The following is a 16,051-nucleotide window of genomic DNA, read 5'->3' as shown; positions in this document are numbered from 1 at the left end:
GTACACCTTTAAATGAGGCAATTGGATAATAATTAATAGATAAATATATAAATAAATAATAAATAAACTGATTATTATGCAATGGCTTTTGTCCGGATTGATTAGTTGTTTCTGTAATGTCACATAGATTCACACAGCCAATGTTTCTTTGTCCCATACTATCAAGATTTTTTTTTTTTTATTGAAGAAACTGGTTCTGTTTTTTATGTTCATTTGAAAACATGCATACTACAATGATGTCCTTGGGCAAGACACTTCACCCATCTGTCATTGTTTATGAATGGATCAATTTTCAGTATGGGAATGCTCAGGTACGTCATGACACATGTTTACTTCACTGCTTGGATTTTGATGAGAAAGTGATATGGGTTGCCTGGTTGCTGTACTTAAAAAGTCTGACATTCCACATATATATATACACACACACTCTCATTTGTCAATGCTGTGATGAATGGATGAATGAAACTTATGCTTCAATTTGTAACATGTAACATCAAAAAATTATGTCCAGAAATGTGTTTAAATGTGAATTTTCGAGGGACAATAATGGTTCAACATAATGTATTTGATACCTACCAACGACTTTTTCCATAAAAATCTAGGTGGTATTTGAAATCGGATTTTCATGTTTCAAAAATTGTTTTCAGTTTTTTCAGGTAGATTTAGTCAGGCTTTCTTTAGGGAAAATCAACTGAAATTGCAGTAAGGGGTTAAAATGTAGAGTCAGAGCTTGGTCTCCTACTTTCACCACAGCCTTTGATGCCAGACTAGAATACTAAGTCCCCGTCACACTGGCCCCTACTATCCCCGCTCCAAATGGGCAGCACAGTGCTAAGTAGTTCCTCTCACTACACTATGGAGTTCTCACAGTGGAATTTTCTCACTGTCTGCTCAGGTTCAGGAAAGAGTAGGCCATGTTTTGAGTGGAGATGGCCTGAGAGTGGACCGGGGCCTGTGAACTGGCCCAGTGAAGGGGTTCTCATCTGAAAAATACAGAGCGTCCACTGCGCTGTTGTGAAGTGAGAGTACATGGTGGGAGGATGAACAAAAGGCTTTTAAAAGATGGCTCAGATGGGTTTGGCTTTACCGGATAAGATAACAGCACTGCAAGAAAAGAAGAATTCTACACTGTTTGCTGTAGTTTAATATTTTCATAACTAGAGTCTAAGCGTAACCAAGTAACTAATTATTACCAGAAAATCTGAAATAATGCATGCTATTATTGTATCCCTGAGCAAAACACATTGTCCTGCTATTTGAAAGGATGTGGCTGTGGAATTGAATGGCAACATGTTTAACTGTCTTGTATATTACAGATTATTGGAATTGTTATTATTTTCCCATTCATTATTATTGGCTCCTCACTAAGGGCTCTGGATTGTGAGACTACAGATATTGTAGTTTGCTTAATAATTGAACCAACAACCTCACTGAAAGCAGGAGTCAAACAGGTACAGCTTGGTCCAAACCACTACGATTAGTATTTTCTTCTTGTCTTCATGGAGGTGCTATTACTTGCCAGAAATGTTCCACAGTATTGCACAAAACTGAAGATTGCGTTTGTTGATTTTGGGTGTTTTTATTGTAAAAAATTACCTTGAAAAGCGTACAGTCTTATGAACAGGGCAGCTCCTCCACAGATCTGACCTGCGCTGTATCTTAACATAGTGTTGTCACTTGTATGCTATTAGGTTCTTTTTTGAGACCAAAAGTTTGTTTTCATATCTGACAGTTTCGACTCCTGACTAGTGGTCTTCTTCAGATGGTCACGTGATGTTGCTGTGACGTGTCCGGTCAGCTGATTTAAACAGGTTTTGCCGCTGTCTTCCTACAGGTGGAGGAAGGATGACTGACTTCTTCAGGACAGCAGCTATAGGGTGAATTTAGAGCTGAGTTTCATACACCAAAATAAAAACACCAGTGCGGGTAGATATGAACATTTTAAGACCAGCAGCAGTTACAGAGAGAAGGGCGACATTTTTACGATACAAAGTGAATTGGAGCCAGGAGCGCGCCCATGCTTACTTCCTATTTGGAATACAGAAAGATCTTACAGTGGAATCTATGCTGCCACTTGGTAAGTATCTCAGGTGTGTGAGAGTAAAAAGGCCCCCTTGTCCCCGTTTATAGTCCCATGTCACCGGTAGGAAGTCAAAACCTGTTTAAATCAGCTGACCGGATATGTCACAGTAACATCACGTGACCACTCTGAGGAAGACCGCAGGAAGCAGTCGAAACTATCAGGTATGAAAACAACCTTCTGGTCTGAAAAAAGAACCTAATAACATAAATTATCAGAAGACCAAATGAACCTCACTTGCTTGTCCCCATGGAGATAAATCAATTTAACGCCGTGCTGTGGAGCATTTGAGACGAAGCAAAAACACCTCCATGAAAAGCAGATTGCAGACACCAAAAAAGTTACACAATGTACCTTTAAGTGATAGTCCTAAAACATATATGAGCTGTTTATGTGGAAAATGGCAGTGCTCTTGCCTATCGAGGAGAAAAAAACACTTAATCGTTGGTCGCTTGTGATTGCATGCCTCTGTCGGCCCTGGCAACCGTGTACCTCATGCACAATAATAAGCCTGGATGTGATGGATGGCAGCGCTGATTGCTGTAGTTAATTTCCAATATCACGAGTAATACGATGTTTATCACTTTAATATCAGGGGCAGAGCAATGTACAAGGCACGTTAATAGCTGTCACATCTAAATACCACATTATTATTGATGAACAAACAGGGATCTATAATTGTTTTCCATATATACCTATGTCTCTTTCAGTATAGCAGCTACACTTATCTGCGTTGTTGTACATTGTGATATTTTCTATGTAGGACAAAGGCCACAAGCTGCCAAACTTTATTGATTATCGTGGTATTCTGGTGATTTTAGAGCCCCTCAAAAAGACACCCAGTCTATTTTAACATACATATGAATAATAGATGTAATTGATTTCATTTGAGCGCAGAAAAGGGAACTGATCTGTAAGTAATATGTCCTGTTTGTAGTAGTGACAGCATTACTACGTTAACCTGGGTTCATTAGTTCTATAAGAATGAGCACAGAGCGAAAATGTTTGTCGATTTTTATTTTATTAACACGGTTTTAATCATTATTCTTTTCTTACACTATGTACAACTCCCAAAGGTTACAATGATACAGTCAGTTGCAGCATATTTACAAACCTTTATATTAGCCAGAGGAGGTTTGCTGGTGGTTTTCAAGTCTGTTCTGAACCTGAACAGTGTGCAGAAGAACAGAATGCTACACAGCACATTTAATGTACTAGCGCCCCCTGCAGTTTGAGCCATCGTCCAGTGTTGCATGAAAAAGGAAAAGATCAAGGAAATGTTGTGAAAACAGTGTGAATATTTCCAAAACTCTTGTCATGTCAGCTATGAAACATTTCTTAAGACTTTTAACAGCAATAATCTCGTTAAAAGCGCTATAACTTGTTGGACGTTGAGGGGATAATCTCACTTTTAAATTAAGTAGTGTTGAAACTTTTAAAACAAAGTCCCAGTCACGTTATCTATCATAGGCTAATAACCTGTCATCTTTAGCTGGAGAGTTTTTATTTTATTTATTCATTTTTGTACAAGATGAGCAGTTTAGTACTTTGTCTTAACATATTTTTACTCCAAGTTATGATATGATATACTTTTGATGTCATTTTGACACTCGTATACCAAAAAATGGAGCTTGTCTATTTGCAAAAGCACAGTTTGCACAAGCTTGCAGGTATAAGTGATCCATGTAATACTGATTTGAAAAGAAATCTCAGAGCACTTGGAAATGACTGGCATCTCTTAGTCATTGGCCTTATCTCACAATGGAAAAGGTATAGAGCACTATAATGTACCTTGCTAATCTGTATACAAACTAGCAGTAGTTATAAGTTCAATAATTTATTACAAAGCCCTTATATACTATGAAAAATAGGTACCTACAAGTAAACAATACCTCCTTACTGACCACCTGTGGCTGTAGTTAGTATGTTTGTCTATAATTTGTAAAAGTATTAGATCCAATCATTTCTATTTTGTTAACAGGCACATACGCTGCTTACTTAAAGTGCAATAGTTTACTGTCCAAGAGCCCAAAATAATTACATGGAATACTGGCTCGGAGACTCAGTAACAGATATCCTGAAGCGAATCCTATTTCATGTGAGCCTGGATCCAGTCTTTGAAGTTGTCCACTCGTGTGTAGACCGTGTAGAGGTCAGGGTCACACTCACCCTGATCATAGCCAAAACTGACCAATCCCAGCAGTCTCCAGGGTTCTGTGCTCTCTCCTTGTGCTTGTTTCTTGTCTGACTGAAACTGCACAAGTCCAGGGAGCACCAAAATGCCCCCAGTGTCTGAAGGGCATATACTGGAGTCTCCGTAATCAGGCTTCTGGCTTCCACATAGCATGTTGTCTGTGACGCTAACCGGTACGCCGTTTCGAGCGTACTGATTCTCACATGGGACGACGTCAGTGAGGTGAACCAGTCCCACCCGGGCCTTCTCACCGGAGCCAAGCGAGGGATCAGGAATGGGAGACCAGCCTGTGACCAGCCCCTGCCCCCCTGGTACCTCCAAGTCCTGTCCATCAGAGAGGCACAGGGGCAGAACCTTCTCGCCTATCCGGGCTTTGTCGAGCAGCTTGATCACAGCCAAGTCTGAGTCCAGGATGAGAGGGTCATAGTCTGGATGGACAACGATGGAGGAGACCTGAAGGTGGAATGATAAGAAGCAGACCGTTACGCAAAAGCACTGAGGAGGCCAAACACACAAACATAATAGACACTACGGATGTGCAAAAATATCAAAATATCGTATCATTTAATGTGATGATACAGTATTAATATCGTGGGCTGCTGTATCCATATATCGCCAAGAGTATTTTTTGGAATATTTTACGAAATAAGTAAATTTACAGAGCCACAGTTTTGTTGCTTGTTCAGAGGAAGGAAACTCTTTTATACAACACATCTGACATTCTTTTGGTATCACAGCCATTATTTTTTATTGAACCGTATCGAATCGAAAGTGCACTGTATCAAGATATGTATCGTATCGTGGCCTATGTATCGAGGTATGTATCGTATCGGCAACTTCTTAATGATTCCCAGCCCTAATAGACACACAATATAAAAATATACAAAACATATGGATATGATTTAACTGAATTATTATATTAAGCGATCAATAAAAATTTGTTAAAAGTGGAAATTATAGTTTTTATTTAATAATTATGTAATGCATAAAATCTAGTAAAGCAATATGTGATCCACAACCTGAAAAAGCACAGTGAAAAGTATCCACATGACATCTGTGCAAGTGACAAGTGCTACTACCAGTATTTGTATCATTCAGAAAAAATAAAATCAAGTCTTGCGGCTCATAAAAGCAGACCTCATTAGTGACATGCTTAAACAATTACCTTCTTCACAAATCTTGTTAGTATTATAATTATATCTCAACCATCATCTAAACTGTTTTCTACATCTGAAAAAGAGCTGTTTAAAGAGGGTCAAACAGCTGCACTTACCCTCAGGTGCTGCAGAGCCTTACTCTCCCTGTTGTCATGGCGATAGTTCATGCCCACCACCACTTTGACCCGATCCGGATCCAGGGGGTACCCTTTGCCCAGCTCGGTCACACAGTGCGCGGCCACTACCACAGTCCGCTGGTTCACCAGAGCCCCACTGCACACCAGCTGCCACTGAGAAGCCGGTTCACTGCTAGAGCTGCTGCCACTTCCTCCATGTTTCTTGGGGGTCCCAGCCTGGCCATCTGCCTTGGACACCCCGCTCGCAGTTCCGACGCCGGACCGCCGGTATATGGCAGCGAGCCAGGGCCAGTGTGCCTCTCCTGGCCTCTCCGGGTCAAAGGCTGGATGCTTCCCACAAACTGCCAAAGAAGAAGGGATGAATTGAGAGGATAGAGGAGAGGAGAAATTAAAGCCTCCAAATGAGACAGTGTCAACATTTTAATCTCAGATGCTGCTGTGCGTCTTCCATCAAACTAGCCTCGACTGGATTTTGGGAAGCCGGTTTTCAGAATACAAAGCTGTGTCTTACATAGACACACATAATTAACTGAAAGAGCATTATAATGGGCCCCAAATCCCAATTCAATCATGTTCCCCTTTATCTGCTGCTGAACTTACAGAGCTGCTTATATTGTGAGATAAAAGGTTTGCAATGGAATTAAAAGATGACACAAGATACTAAAACATTTCAGTTTTAAAACTAAGAAAAATAGACATAACTTAGAGGATTCTCAGTGGAAGATTTGTCTGTCACATTAAAACAGATTAAATTATAACTAACAGTATATGGGAATATGAAATAGCAATTAAATTACTGCTTGTAAAGTAGTTCTATACAGTTTAGTGTCCATATTATGGTATTTTCTGATGTATGTTATGTTATGTATGTTGTTTCCTTATCAAAAACATTCCTGGAGTGTTGTTTTGTTTCATTCACACATGTTTAACTCACAAACCCTGCGTATTTATTTTGTTCTTCTCTCAAACAGAAAATGCTCTAGGTACAATAATTATAGTAATAACAGCAATATTAGATGAATATTAATATTATTAGATCAACTGGATTTTTGTTCTTTATTTTCTTTCACAATACATTTCATGAACACAAACAGAGCAATCCCCACTGAGACGCCTCTTCAAGTTCTGCCAAGTGAAATATTCTCCTAAAATACATGGTTCTTTGCTGCCCTCACCTGGCGAACAGGAGACATGACGGCCACTCCATTTCCCCGTTTTGAGACAAGTGCGCCTGGAGCTGCCTGAGTGGTGGTAGAAGGGGGAGGCACACTCGTACTCGATGTGGGTGTAGAGGTGGTGGAAGCCTGGAGGGAGCTGAGAGAGCTGAGACCCATCAGAGCGCAGCTGCCTGCTCAACAGCTTATGGACTGGGGTCTTTCTGAAAGGGATATGAAGACACTGATTAATGTTATATTGAGGACATGTTTGTCATCCGTAAGGTCTATAAGAGATGGATCTAAAAAATAATAAAATATGTTGTGTTCTGACAAGAATCTACTTACCTAAAAGGGGCCTGAGGGGGCAGGACCCGCTGTTTCACCAGTTCTGACACTTTGGGCTCTCGACATGCTGCAGATAGAGAAAGCTACTGTTACTATTTTTGTAGACTAATATATTTACAAAGACATAGCAACATAACCACATTATTGATATGGATTCAAGACTACAAACACATATATAAAAGTTCTTTGCTCTTTTCTTCATACCACTATATAATGTTCTTGGCAACGAGCTTCAAAATATTCATAATTCACCAAAATACATTCATATAAATAGTATACATTTTTATTACTAGAATGCAAGTCATTAAATTTATATAATGACAAAAAAAAATGATTTCTAGAGGTTTGCTTTTAAATTATGAATTGACTATAAACCACTACTAGCCCTGTACCACTGGAGAAAATATGATGCACTGACCAATTGTATTTTCTCGTCCTCAATGAATCCTGGTTATGATTTCAAAAACATCCTAGTTTATTTATGTTATATATTTAAGCAATGAAATAATTACTGAAAAGTTATTTTGTTACCTCTAACACAGAAAGGCTGCAGGCCCGTCCAGGTCCCATCTGCCTGACATGTTCTCTGAGCGTCTCCACTGAGCGCGTACGAGTGGTTACACCTGAACTCCACTGTGAGAGGCTGCGCTCCTGACACCACCTGCTGGTATCCGTTGTAAAGACGAGGAAGAGGAGGGCAGCCTTTTTCTGAGGTGACACGCAAGATACAGGTGATGTCAAAGGTCAAATTCAAACTGCTGGTATGTTTAAAATGAATATCTGATAATTATGCATTATAATGTGTACTCAAGTGGTTCTCAAACATTTACACAGAGAAACACATGGAAAAATTGGCTCTCCAAGTACCACCAGATCGTAATCAGGTTTATAATAGAACATTCCAGAACTAAATTAACCAAGAAAAACATTGGACTACACCCTTGCTAAAATGGTGGAATTAACATGCCATAGAGAAGTATGAATTCTCAGAACAAAATGTGACTTAATTTATCACTTAAAGGTAATATATTATATTCTATGAATTGTGATTAATCAAAATTATGATCTATGAAAATTGTAATTTCATTTTTTGGTATACTGCCCATACCATAACTGTATGAACTGTACAGGACTGTGTACCACCAGAAGGAGCCTTCATACCACAGTTTGAGAACCAATCATGTAGATATTGATGGTATTGCTATAAAACGTGATTAGTTTGTTTAAAGGAGGGAACATAGAAATAGTATGTGGCAAGATAACACGATATACTACATGTATATATATTCTTTATCTATATCTATATTAGTACAACTAGCACAAGTATTGCTTAAAGGTTCAATATTAGACAAAATTTAGTCTTGTGAGCTTTAATCGAAAACATACCTAGAGTCATCATCGAAAACAGACCTGGAGTTGTGTTTTGTTTCATTCACACATGTTTGAGTAACCCTTTTTATTAATCCTATTATTAGTCTGTCTACATCTCCAAAGCTCAAAATGCCTCTATTGCACCTTGGAACCTGATGAAGATGTCGATTTCAAGTTTCAAGTTTTAAGATAGCTTTTTTGTTTAGTAGAGATTGGAAATTCCAGGGCTGAAATTATCCAAATCATACTAGTGAAAGGTATGTGGAGTTTAAAAACGAAGTGGAGCACTTCTTATATTACCACATGACATCACAAAGTCTAATAGTCAGTCTAAAAATGCAGGGTTTGTGTGTTAAACATGTGTGAATGAAATAAAACACAACTCCAGGTATGTTTGTGATGAGGAAACTACATTATAATGTAGTTCATAAAAAAGTGTAATATGGGCCCTTTAAATATCTAATAACTCATTAATCACTACAAAGAGACACCACTTGCATTACTCACCACTGATACTTTGATTCGGTTCTCTTTCTTTCTCCTTCTCCCTCTCTTCCGCTGTTTTCCCTGCAGATCCCTTCTCATCTTTGCTTGTTTTATTTTCCTTTGGTTTGCCATTTCCCTCTCCCCCTGTACTCCGGTACATGGTGAACTGCGTGATGTTGATTCTTGTGGGTAAGAGTTTCCTGACCGGATCTACACTTATTGTATTGTTTTGCACTTTGGTGTCTTTTACATCAACAGCAACAGTAATATTAGTCAACCCCAGGTCAAAAATCTCCAGTGTGTTGTCTGCCTCTGTTATGACGGTCCTCAGTTTGGTGTCATTGGGTCCAACTTTGTCTCTCTCTTTCTTTCCGTTGACCTGCTCCTCTTTGCGTTCCTTCTCTTCTTGACCTTTGTCCTTTATGATGACAATTTCTGTTTTAGTGCTCCCTGTGGGCTGCGGTTTGCTGTATGTTTGGTCTGGGTCAGCCTCAGTATTCCCAGTGTATTTATCCTCCGTGTCCACCGCCGTAGAGTTTGTGTTTGAGGTAGTGGATTCTCGTCTCTCACCGCCAGATTTGTCTTCGCTTGTGTTTTCGTGACCTCTCTCTTTAACTTTCGTGATGTCTTGGTCGGTGTATATATCAGTCTCCTGCCCCTTTTCAGGCTCTTTGCTCAAGTCTTTACCCTTTTCGGCTTCTGGGAGAGTGTTATTCACTGCAAATCAAGACAAGAAAGGTTAATATAAGGACATATATATACAATTCTTTTATTGAATCTGCCAAGAATGCGTTATGAAACAGCCTGCCCTTAATTTACCCTGCTTCCTTTTCACTTAAAGCAGATCTATTATGCAAAATCTACTATTTTCTCATTTACCCTCTTGAAGTTATTTTTGGAGTGGTTCGTGCATGTGTGAGCAATCTTTAATCGCTTATTTTCAAGACGCCATATTGTCCATCAATCCCCATTTTCACAGCCACCAGCATATGCCCACTTTTCTGTACTAATTTCATTCTCCAAGTTTATTTTCCTAAACTCTGATACGTGCAGGATTCAAACGTGCAGCGTCACATAGTCATTTTGGTACAGATGAAAAAAAAAACAAAAAAAAAAACTGTGGCTCTCTAGAGCAGGGGTCCCCAAGCTTTTTCCTCTTGTGAGCTACTTTTAGTAAAATGAAAATGCCAGAGAGCTACTAATTTTAGCGATTACCAGACATTTTGTAAATATAAGAGCCATGGTAAGCCGAAGAGACAGACAGTTAGATGTCTATAAAACATAACACATTATCCAGTCATCAGTGCATAAAATTAGGCATGATACATTTACAAAGGAAATAGGCATTTAATCGATTAAATTTGAGTTATTTAACGCAATATGTATAAATCAGAAATCCCTTGGCGAGCTATTTGGAAGGGGGTGGAGAGCTACTGGTAGCTCCCGAGCTACAGGTTGGAAACCCCTGCTCTAGAGTGATCTGCAGCTATTCAGAGGTTTATTGTGACGACATTTATGGTAACGTCAGCTCCCACTGGGTACTGCAGTTTTCTAACCTGGAAGTCAGCAGATTTCTTTAATAAAGTCATTCTGGATCAGTGTGGCCATCACGGCTTGTCAAAGCCTGATCCCGTCAAATCTCTGAAGCTAAGCAAGGCTGGGCCTGGTTAGTACTTGGATGGGAGACCGCTGGGAAAATCAGGTGCCACATTGGGGTGCTAGTCGCAAAAACTGTTATTGTGTCCTTAGGCAAGACACTTCACCCACATTGCCTAGTATGAAAGTGGTGTGTGGCTGAGTGATGGTGGTCGGAGGGACTTATGCCGTAGATTGGCAGCCACGCTTTAGACAAACAGCCCCAGGGCAGCTGCGGCTACAATAATAGCTTACTATCACGAGTGTGGAGTGGATGAATCATGATCTGTAAAGCGTCTTTGTGACATATGTCTGTGAAAAGTTACTTACTTACTATATTGCGAATTAAAAGGTGCAAATTCTAACATAATGATCCACAGATGTCATAGATTATAACTATATAACAGAAACAAGCACAATAGGACTTCTTGGACTTGTTATAGGCCATTTCAGTACAGCAACTGGTAGAGATTTTTGCCCAGCAACTGATCAGTGTGACTGATGTATGGGCGATTAAAAATAATAAATACATTGTTATTGTTCTGACAGGTCTGACAAATATGCACTGAAATTAGTATGTTTGGAAAGATTACTTTAATCCATCTTTCAGTGGTCTAAATAGTTCAAAACATTCAGTGAAAGAATAAAATTACGCTAAGTATGTTTTTAATTAGGATACATTAGGATTGATACAGAACCACCCTTTTCTGTTAGCATAACCAACCATCTTTCAATTTACTAATGATATAAAACATGTGTTATTTAGAGTTCAGTTTAGTTCACTTTGTCACACTATTTAACACCAACTTCTCAACTCCTTACACAACTGACCTGTGATGCAGACAGGAGCGGCCCCACTCCAGGTGTTGTTGGGCAGACATGTTCTCTGGGAGCCGCCGCTGAGCTCATACGGCTGATGGCACAAGTACTGCAGCGCGATCAGAACATCATTGGGTCCATAAACCAGGAAGTGGTCCCCATGTGCTGGCTTCGGGGGCAGGGTGCACACTCTTTCCACTGGCACTGACACAAAAGACAGATAGATGCATTCACGTTAGTCTAATCCAGTTGTTTCCACCATGTTTTCCATCCATTGCATGCTATTTAAGGACACGCTAATAGTGTACACATGGGTGAATGCGTTTGTTTGGCTGGAACAAACTAAAATGTAATTAAAGTGATTGTCCTACCACAGTTCGGGGCATGGGCGCTCCAAGTGCCATCGCTCAAACAGATGGCAGAGCGGTGCCCCTGCAGCTCAAAGCCAGGGTCACAGCGGAAAGTGATGCGTGCCCCAGAGTGGTGAAACAGACCCTCCGTAGAGCCATGGGCGGGCACCGGGGGTCTGCGGCAACCAACCACTGTGAGGACAAGAGCTGTTATTAAAGCTGTAATGTGGGCAGATGCCTGGCACAATGAAGAAAGGATTATGTAAGCATCTGTATCTCTGTTTTTTTCACCTGCACAAACAGACCACACAGGCAATTCAACTCAACATCAAGTTCAGAGGCGCTGGATTCCAAGGTTAATTTAAGAGTTTTTTGAATAAATACTCCTTGTATGATTGAGTTGTTGAATTCTTAGCTTAAGCCCTCACAGTAGGACCCCACACCTTGCCTAAGTTCACACATAAAAGGAACCAGAGAGGATTCAGTGTTCAGGCCAGTGGTGCATTTAAGTTGTTTGAGTTTTTATCGGTAGCACTAAATGTTTGCAGATCTTTCTTTTTGGGCCACACCAAAAGTTTAGTCTTTGCACATGTATACAACTTTTATCAACCAACCAGAATGTTTGAAATAGCTTTAAAATTATTGTTGCCAAATTATATGTCATTGGCAAAGTGTAACCAAGAATATGTGCAAAATGTGCAGGTAAAAATTATTTCTTAATGTTTGACTTTAAATGTGTACAATGTAACTATTCTGGAGTGTCTGCAACCTACTTGTTTCCATGGAAATGGTTTCATCTGGAATGTTTCACAGTATGACATAAAAAAATGTCTCTATTGCATTTACTGTAATTGCTAAGACACCTTCAAAAACATTTTTACGTGAGAGAGGATGCCTCTCCTCAGATCTGACCAGTAACTTGGCCAGTGGTCTCACCTGCTTCTTTTCTATTGAGATATACAATTTTAATGTCATGCTGAGGAACATTCCAGGCAAAGCAACATTTCCATAGACACAAGTAAGTAAGTCAGTTTTAATTTTTAGAATGATTTTCACAAACTTAAGTCACAAAGACGCCTTACAGAGCATTATTCAGTCACTCCATTTATCCCTGTGGTGGTAACCTACTATTCTAGCCTCAGGTGCCCTGGGGCAGATGGACGGAAATGAGGCTGTCAATCTGCACCATTGGCTCATCCAACCACCACCATCACTCACACACACACCACTTTCATACCAGGCAATATGGGTGAAGTGTCTTGCCTAAGGACACAATGACAGTTCAGTTTTTTTTATTTTATTTTATTTTATTTTTGTCAATGACGCCCCCCTGTGTCACCTGGTGTTTCCAGTGGTCTTCAGTCCAAGTACTAACTAGGCCTGGCCCTGCTTAGCTTCTGAGATCTGACGGGATCAGGCGTTGACAAGATGATACCGCATGGTGATGAACCGTCCATTAGAAAAGTTACATAGTGCATCTTTAAAATGTGTTATATATACAGCACAACTCCAACTGCTAAGACCAAGAGCCTTCATCTTTACAATGATCCCTTCAAATTTCAAAATGCTGAGGTTGTATAGCTCCCTTAGAGGCCTATTAGTTAATCTCACCTTTCATTCTAAGCGCGATTATGGCTTTTCACACTTCAACCGAGCAAAAAGAGCAGAAGCAGTAAAAGTCAAACGTGTCAGCTGCTCATATTTGCCAAAAGAGCATTTTATAAAGTGCTCTTGAGACTCTAACTTTTGTGCCCATCTATTATTGACTTTCTGAAAACAAAATGGTCGAACAGCTCCCCGAGCAGACTGCCCGAACTGCAACAGCACATTGACACATTCCTACCTCCTTCGTTCCACCCAGAAGTGGTAAACCTCAAACACAATGTACGTCCACGGAGAAGATGATGTCAGATGGTCCACAAGGATCTATTGTTGACTTTAAATTAGGTCAGAGCCTGCACTGCCAGAAAAGCTGTTATTGTATGTTTTTCAGCTAACCACAGACGATCTAACAGCTAAATGTGTCCTGTATACATTCCTTCAGACTCGTATATTGTCATTTAGAGTGTTTTGATTCTATACAGGGGCCTGTCTGTCAGTAATGAGGCTGGGTAAAATCTCAGGGATTTTCTGGGTGATGATACAACAATGAAAACATGTGCCTATCAAGATCATCACGCCAGGATTTAGTTTATGCTAGTCTAATCTGTTGTTTAGGTTGTAGTCCAATAAATCTTATTACAGCACTAGAAACATTTAGCTAAAAGTAATATGACTCTCTTTAGTACAGTAATCAGTCTCAATGATAAAGGTGCTTTGTGTAACTTTTCTGGTGGAGGGTCCATCAAACGCATTTCTCCATGGAGATGTTATTGTTTCGTCTGGAATGTTTCACAGAACGGTATTAAACGGACTCAGAAACATAACAAATCAAAACACAGCAAAAATCAAAGGTTTACTGTCTAAAGCAGACTTGCAGAGACTTAACCATGTGTTTGTCTCCAGTAGGTTAGACTACTGTAATGGCCTCTCACTGGCCTCTCCAGACGAGCTGGGAGACGCTGCAGTATATCCAGGGTCCTGACTCGAACCAGGAAGTTCAAACACATAAGTACTGTGCTCAGAAGTACGAACACATAAGTCCTGTGCTCAGGTCTCTGCACTGGCTTCCTGCGGCTCAGAGAATAGACTTTAAAGCAGCTCAGCTTGTGTGCATGTCTCCATGGACCAAAGCACCAAAGTACATCTCTGGCTGGCCTCCTGCTGGTGCTCAGAGTTTCAAATTCATGCAGCTAAAACCTGGAACAGTCTTCCTGAAGATGTTAGACAGGCCTCTACTTTGACGGTGTTTAAATCCAGACTCAAAACAGTTCTGTTTCACTGTGTATATGACTGAAAGGTTTTCATTTTTCATTCCGCACTCTTCTTCTCTCTAATTTAATCTCTCTCTCTTTTTAATGTTATGATTATTCATGTTTTGATTTGTTGTTTATATTGTCATTTTAATGTATTTCTCATTCTGTAAAGCACTTTGAATTACTTTGTGTAAGAATTGTGCTTTACAAATAAACTTGCCTTGTCATGCCTTAAACCTTTCTATATTCATGAAGACCACACCAGACTAAGTTACAGGTCAGATCTGTGGAGAGGTGACCCCATTCACAGTCAGAATGCCAGTTTTTCTAAGTATTTTCTGCTATAAAACCACCTGTAACTTAATAAATGTAAGATAGAGCTGTTTAATGTCATACTGTGGAACATTCCAGGTAGAGCAAGGACATATCTATAGAAACAAGCAGGTGACGGACCTTCAACAAAAAAGTTACATAGTGCACCTTTAACAATTTTGCACAGAGGTGAGAGGGAAGTATGAAACTTGACTGATATATGACTATGTTGTATAATCTGTAACTTTTCTGGTGGAGAGTTCGTCCAACACATCTGCTTGTCCCCAGTCCCTGGGCTGGGGCCTGGTACAGGGCCATGGGTCGATTGGTACAGGGCCGCAAAAGCACAACCCCCCCCCCCCCATGTCGTGCGGACTGTCCCCCCCTCCAGTACATCGCACGGGGCGCGCCTCTAAACCAGAACTAAACCAGGTCTAAACCAGGACTAAAAGAGCTCTAAAACAGGTCTAAAAACAGGTGCAAAAACAGGTGCAAAAACAGGTCTAAACCAGGACTAAAACAGGTCTACAACAGGGTCTAAAATAGGTCTAAAACAGGTCTAAAACCATGACTAAAACAGCACTAAAACAGGATTTAGCCAGGCCTTAACCATGCCCGCCCCAACTCCCTCCAGTCCGCAAAATATTAATAGAAAACCGTTCCGTGGAGCAAAAAAGGTTGGAGACTACTGCTCTAAAAAATTCCTGGCAATGCAATAACATCTTCATGGTAGCAGAAAAGTGACATAGTGCACCTTTAACTAAATTATTGTTATCATTATAAGTCATAAAATTGCTTTGTAAATGACTCTGTTACTGAATTCTTGCCTATACCTAATATCTGGTTCACCTGTTCACGCTAAAACAGTGTCACTATAATTGACACTGTAGGAGATAGAAGCACCATTTTCAACTTGTTTTAATAATAAAGCTGCAAATGACAAGAAAATGGCCGCATTCTGTCAAACTTGTGTCAACAAATTAGCTCAAGACTTCACTCACTAACTCGGTAACCATTACCCAGGGGTGTGAGTTCCTGATTGCGACATTACATTAGTTTATATGAAAACAGTCTCAGTTTTTCCAGCTCCAACCGAGAGGCACTGTCCAACGCTGATCTCATTTTACACAGAAGCTGTAAAGAAGCACTGCAA

At 40.0% G+C, this 16,051-nt stretch overlaps 1 protein-coding gene and 1 pseudogene across 1 annotated transcript in view; one reads left to right on the top strand and one right to left on the bottom strand.

The window, feature by feature from the left end:
• Positions 1-3,093: 3,093 nt before the first annotated feature.
• pamr1b (peptidase domain containing associated with muscle regeneration 1b) overlaps positions 3,094-16,051 on the bottom strand; it is a 52,480-nt gene continuing 39,522 nt past the window's right edge. Inside the window, exons 7-14 of the mRNA XM_055155086.1 lie at positions 11,753-11,923; positions 11,394-11,585; positions 8,949-9,644; positions 7,602-7,778; positions 7,071-7,137; positions 6,744-6,946; positions 5,548-5,909; positions 3,094-4,727 (exon numbers count right to left, since the gene is read on the bottom strand). Coding sequence (XP_055011061.1) covers positions 4,170-4,727; positions 5,548-5,909; positions 6,744-6,946; positions 7,071-7,137; positions 7,602-7,778; positions 8,949-9,644; positions 11,394-11,585; positions 11,753-11,923 — 2,426 coding nt within the window. The 3' untranslated portion in view covers positions 3,094-4,169. The remainder of the gene's footprint in view (positions 4,728-5,547; positions 5,910-6,743; positions 6,947-7,070; positions 7,138-7,601; positions 7,779-8,948; positions 9,645-11,393; positions 11,586-11,752; positions 11,924-16,051) is intronic.
• Positions 10,524-10,641, top strand: LOC129409582 (5S ribosomal RNA; annotated as a pseudogene).

Source organism: Boleophthalmus pectinirostris, unplaced genomic scaffold (assembly GCF_026225935.1).
Source record: "Boleophthalmus pectinirostris isolate CB_2022bp ecotype Guang Dong unplaced genomic scaffold, ASM2622593v1 HiC_scaffold_2, whole genome shotgun sequence".
In the NCBI taxonomy this organism is placed as follows: domain Eukaryota; kingdom Metazoa; phylum Chordata; class Actinopteri; order Gobiiformes; family Gobiidae; genus Boleophthalmus; species Boleophthalmus pectinirostris.
This window is presented reverse-complemented; position numbering and strand designations above follow the sequence as displayed.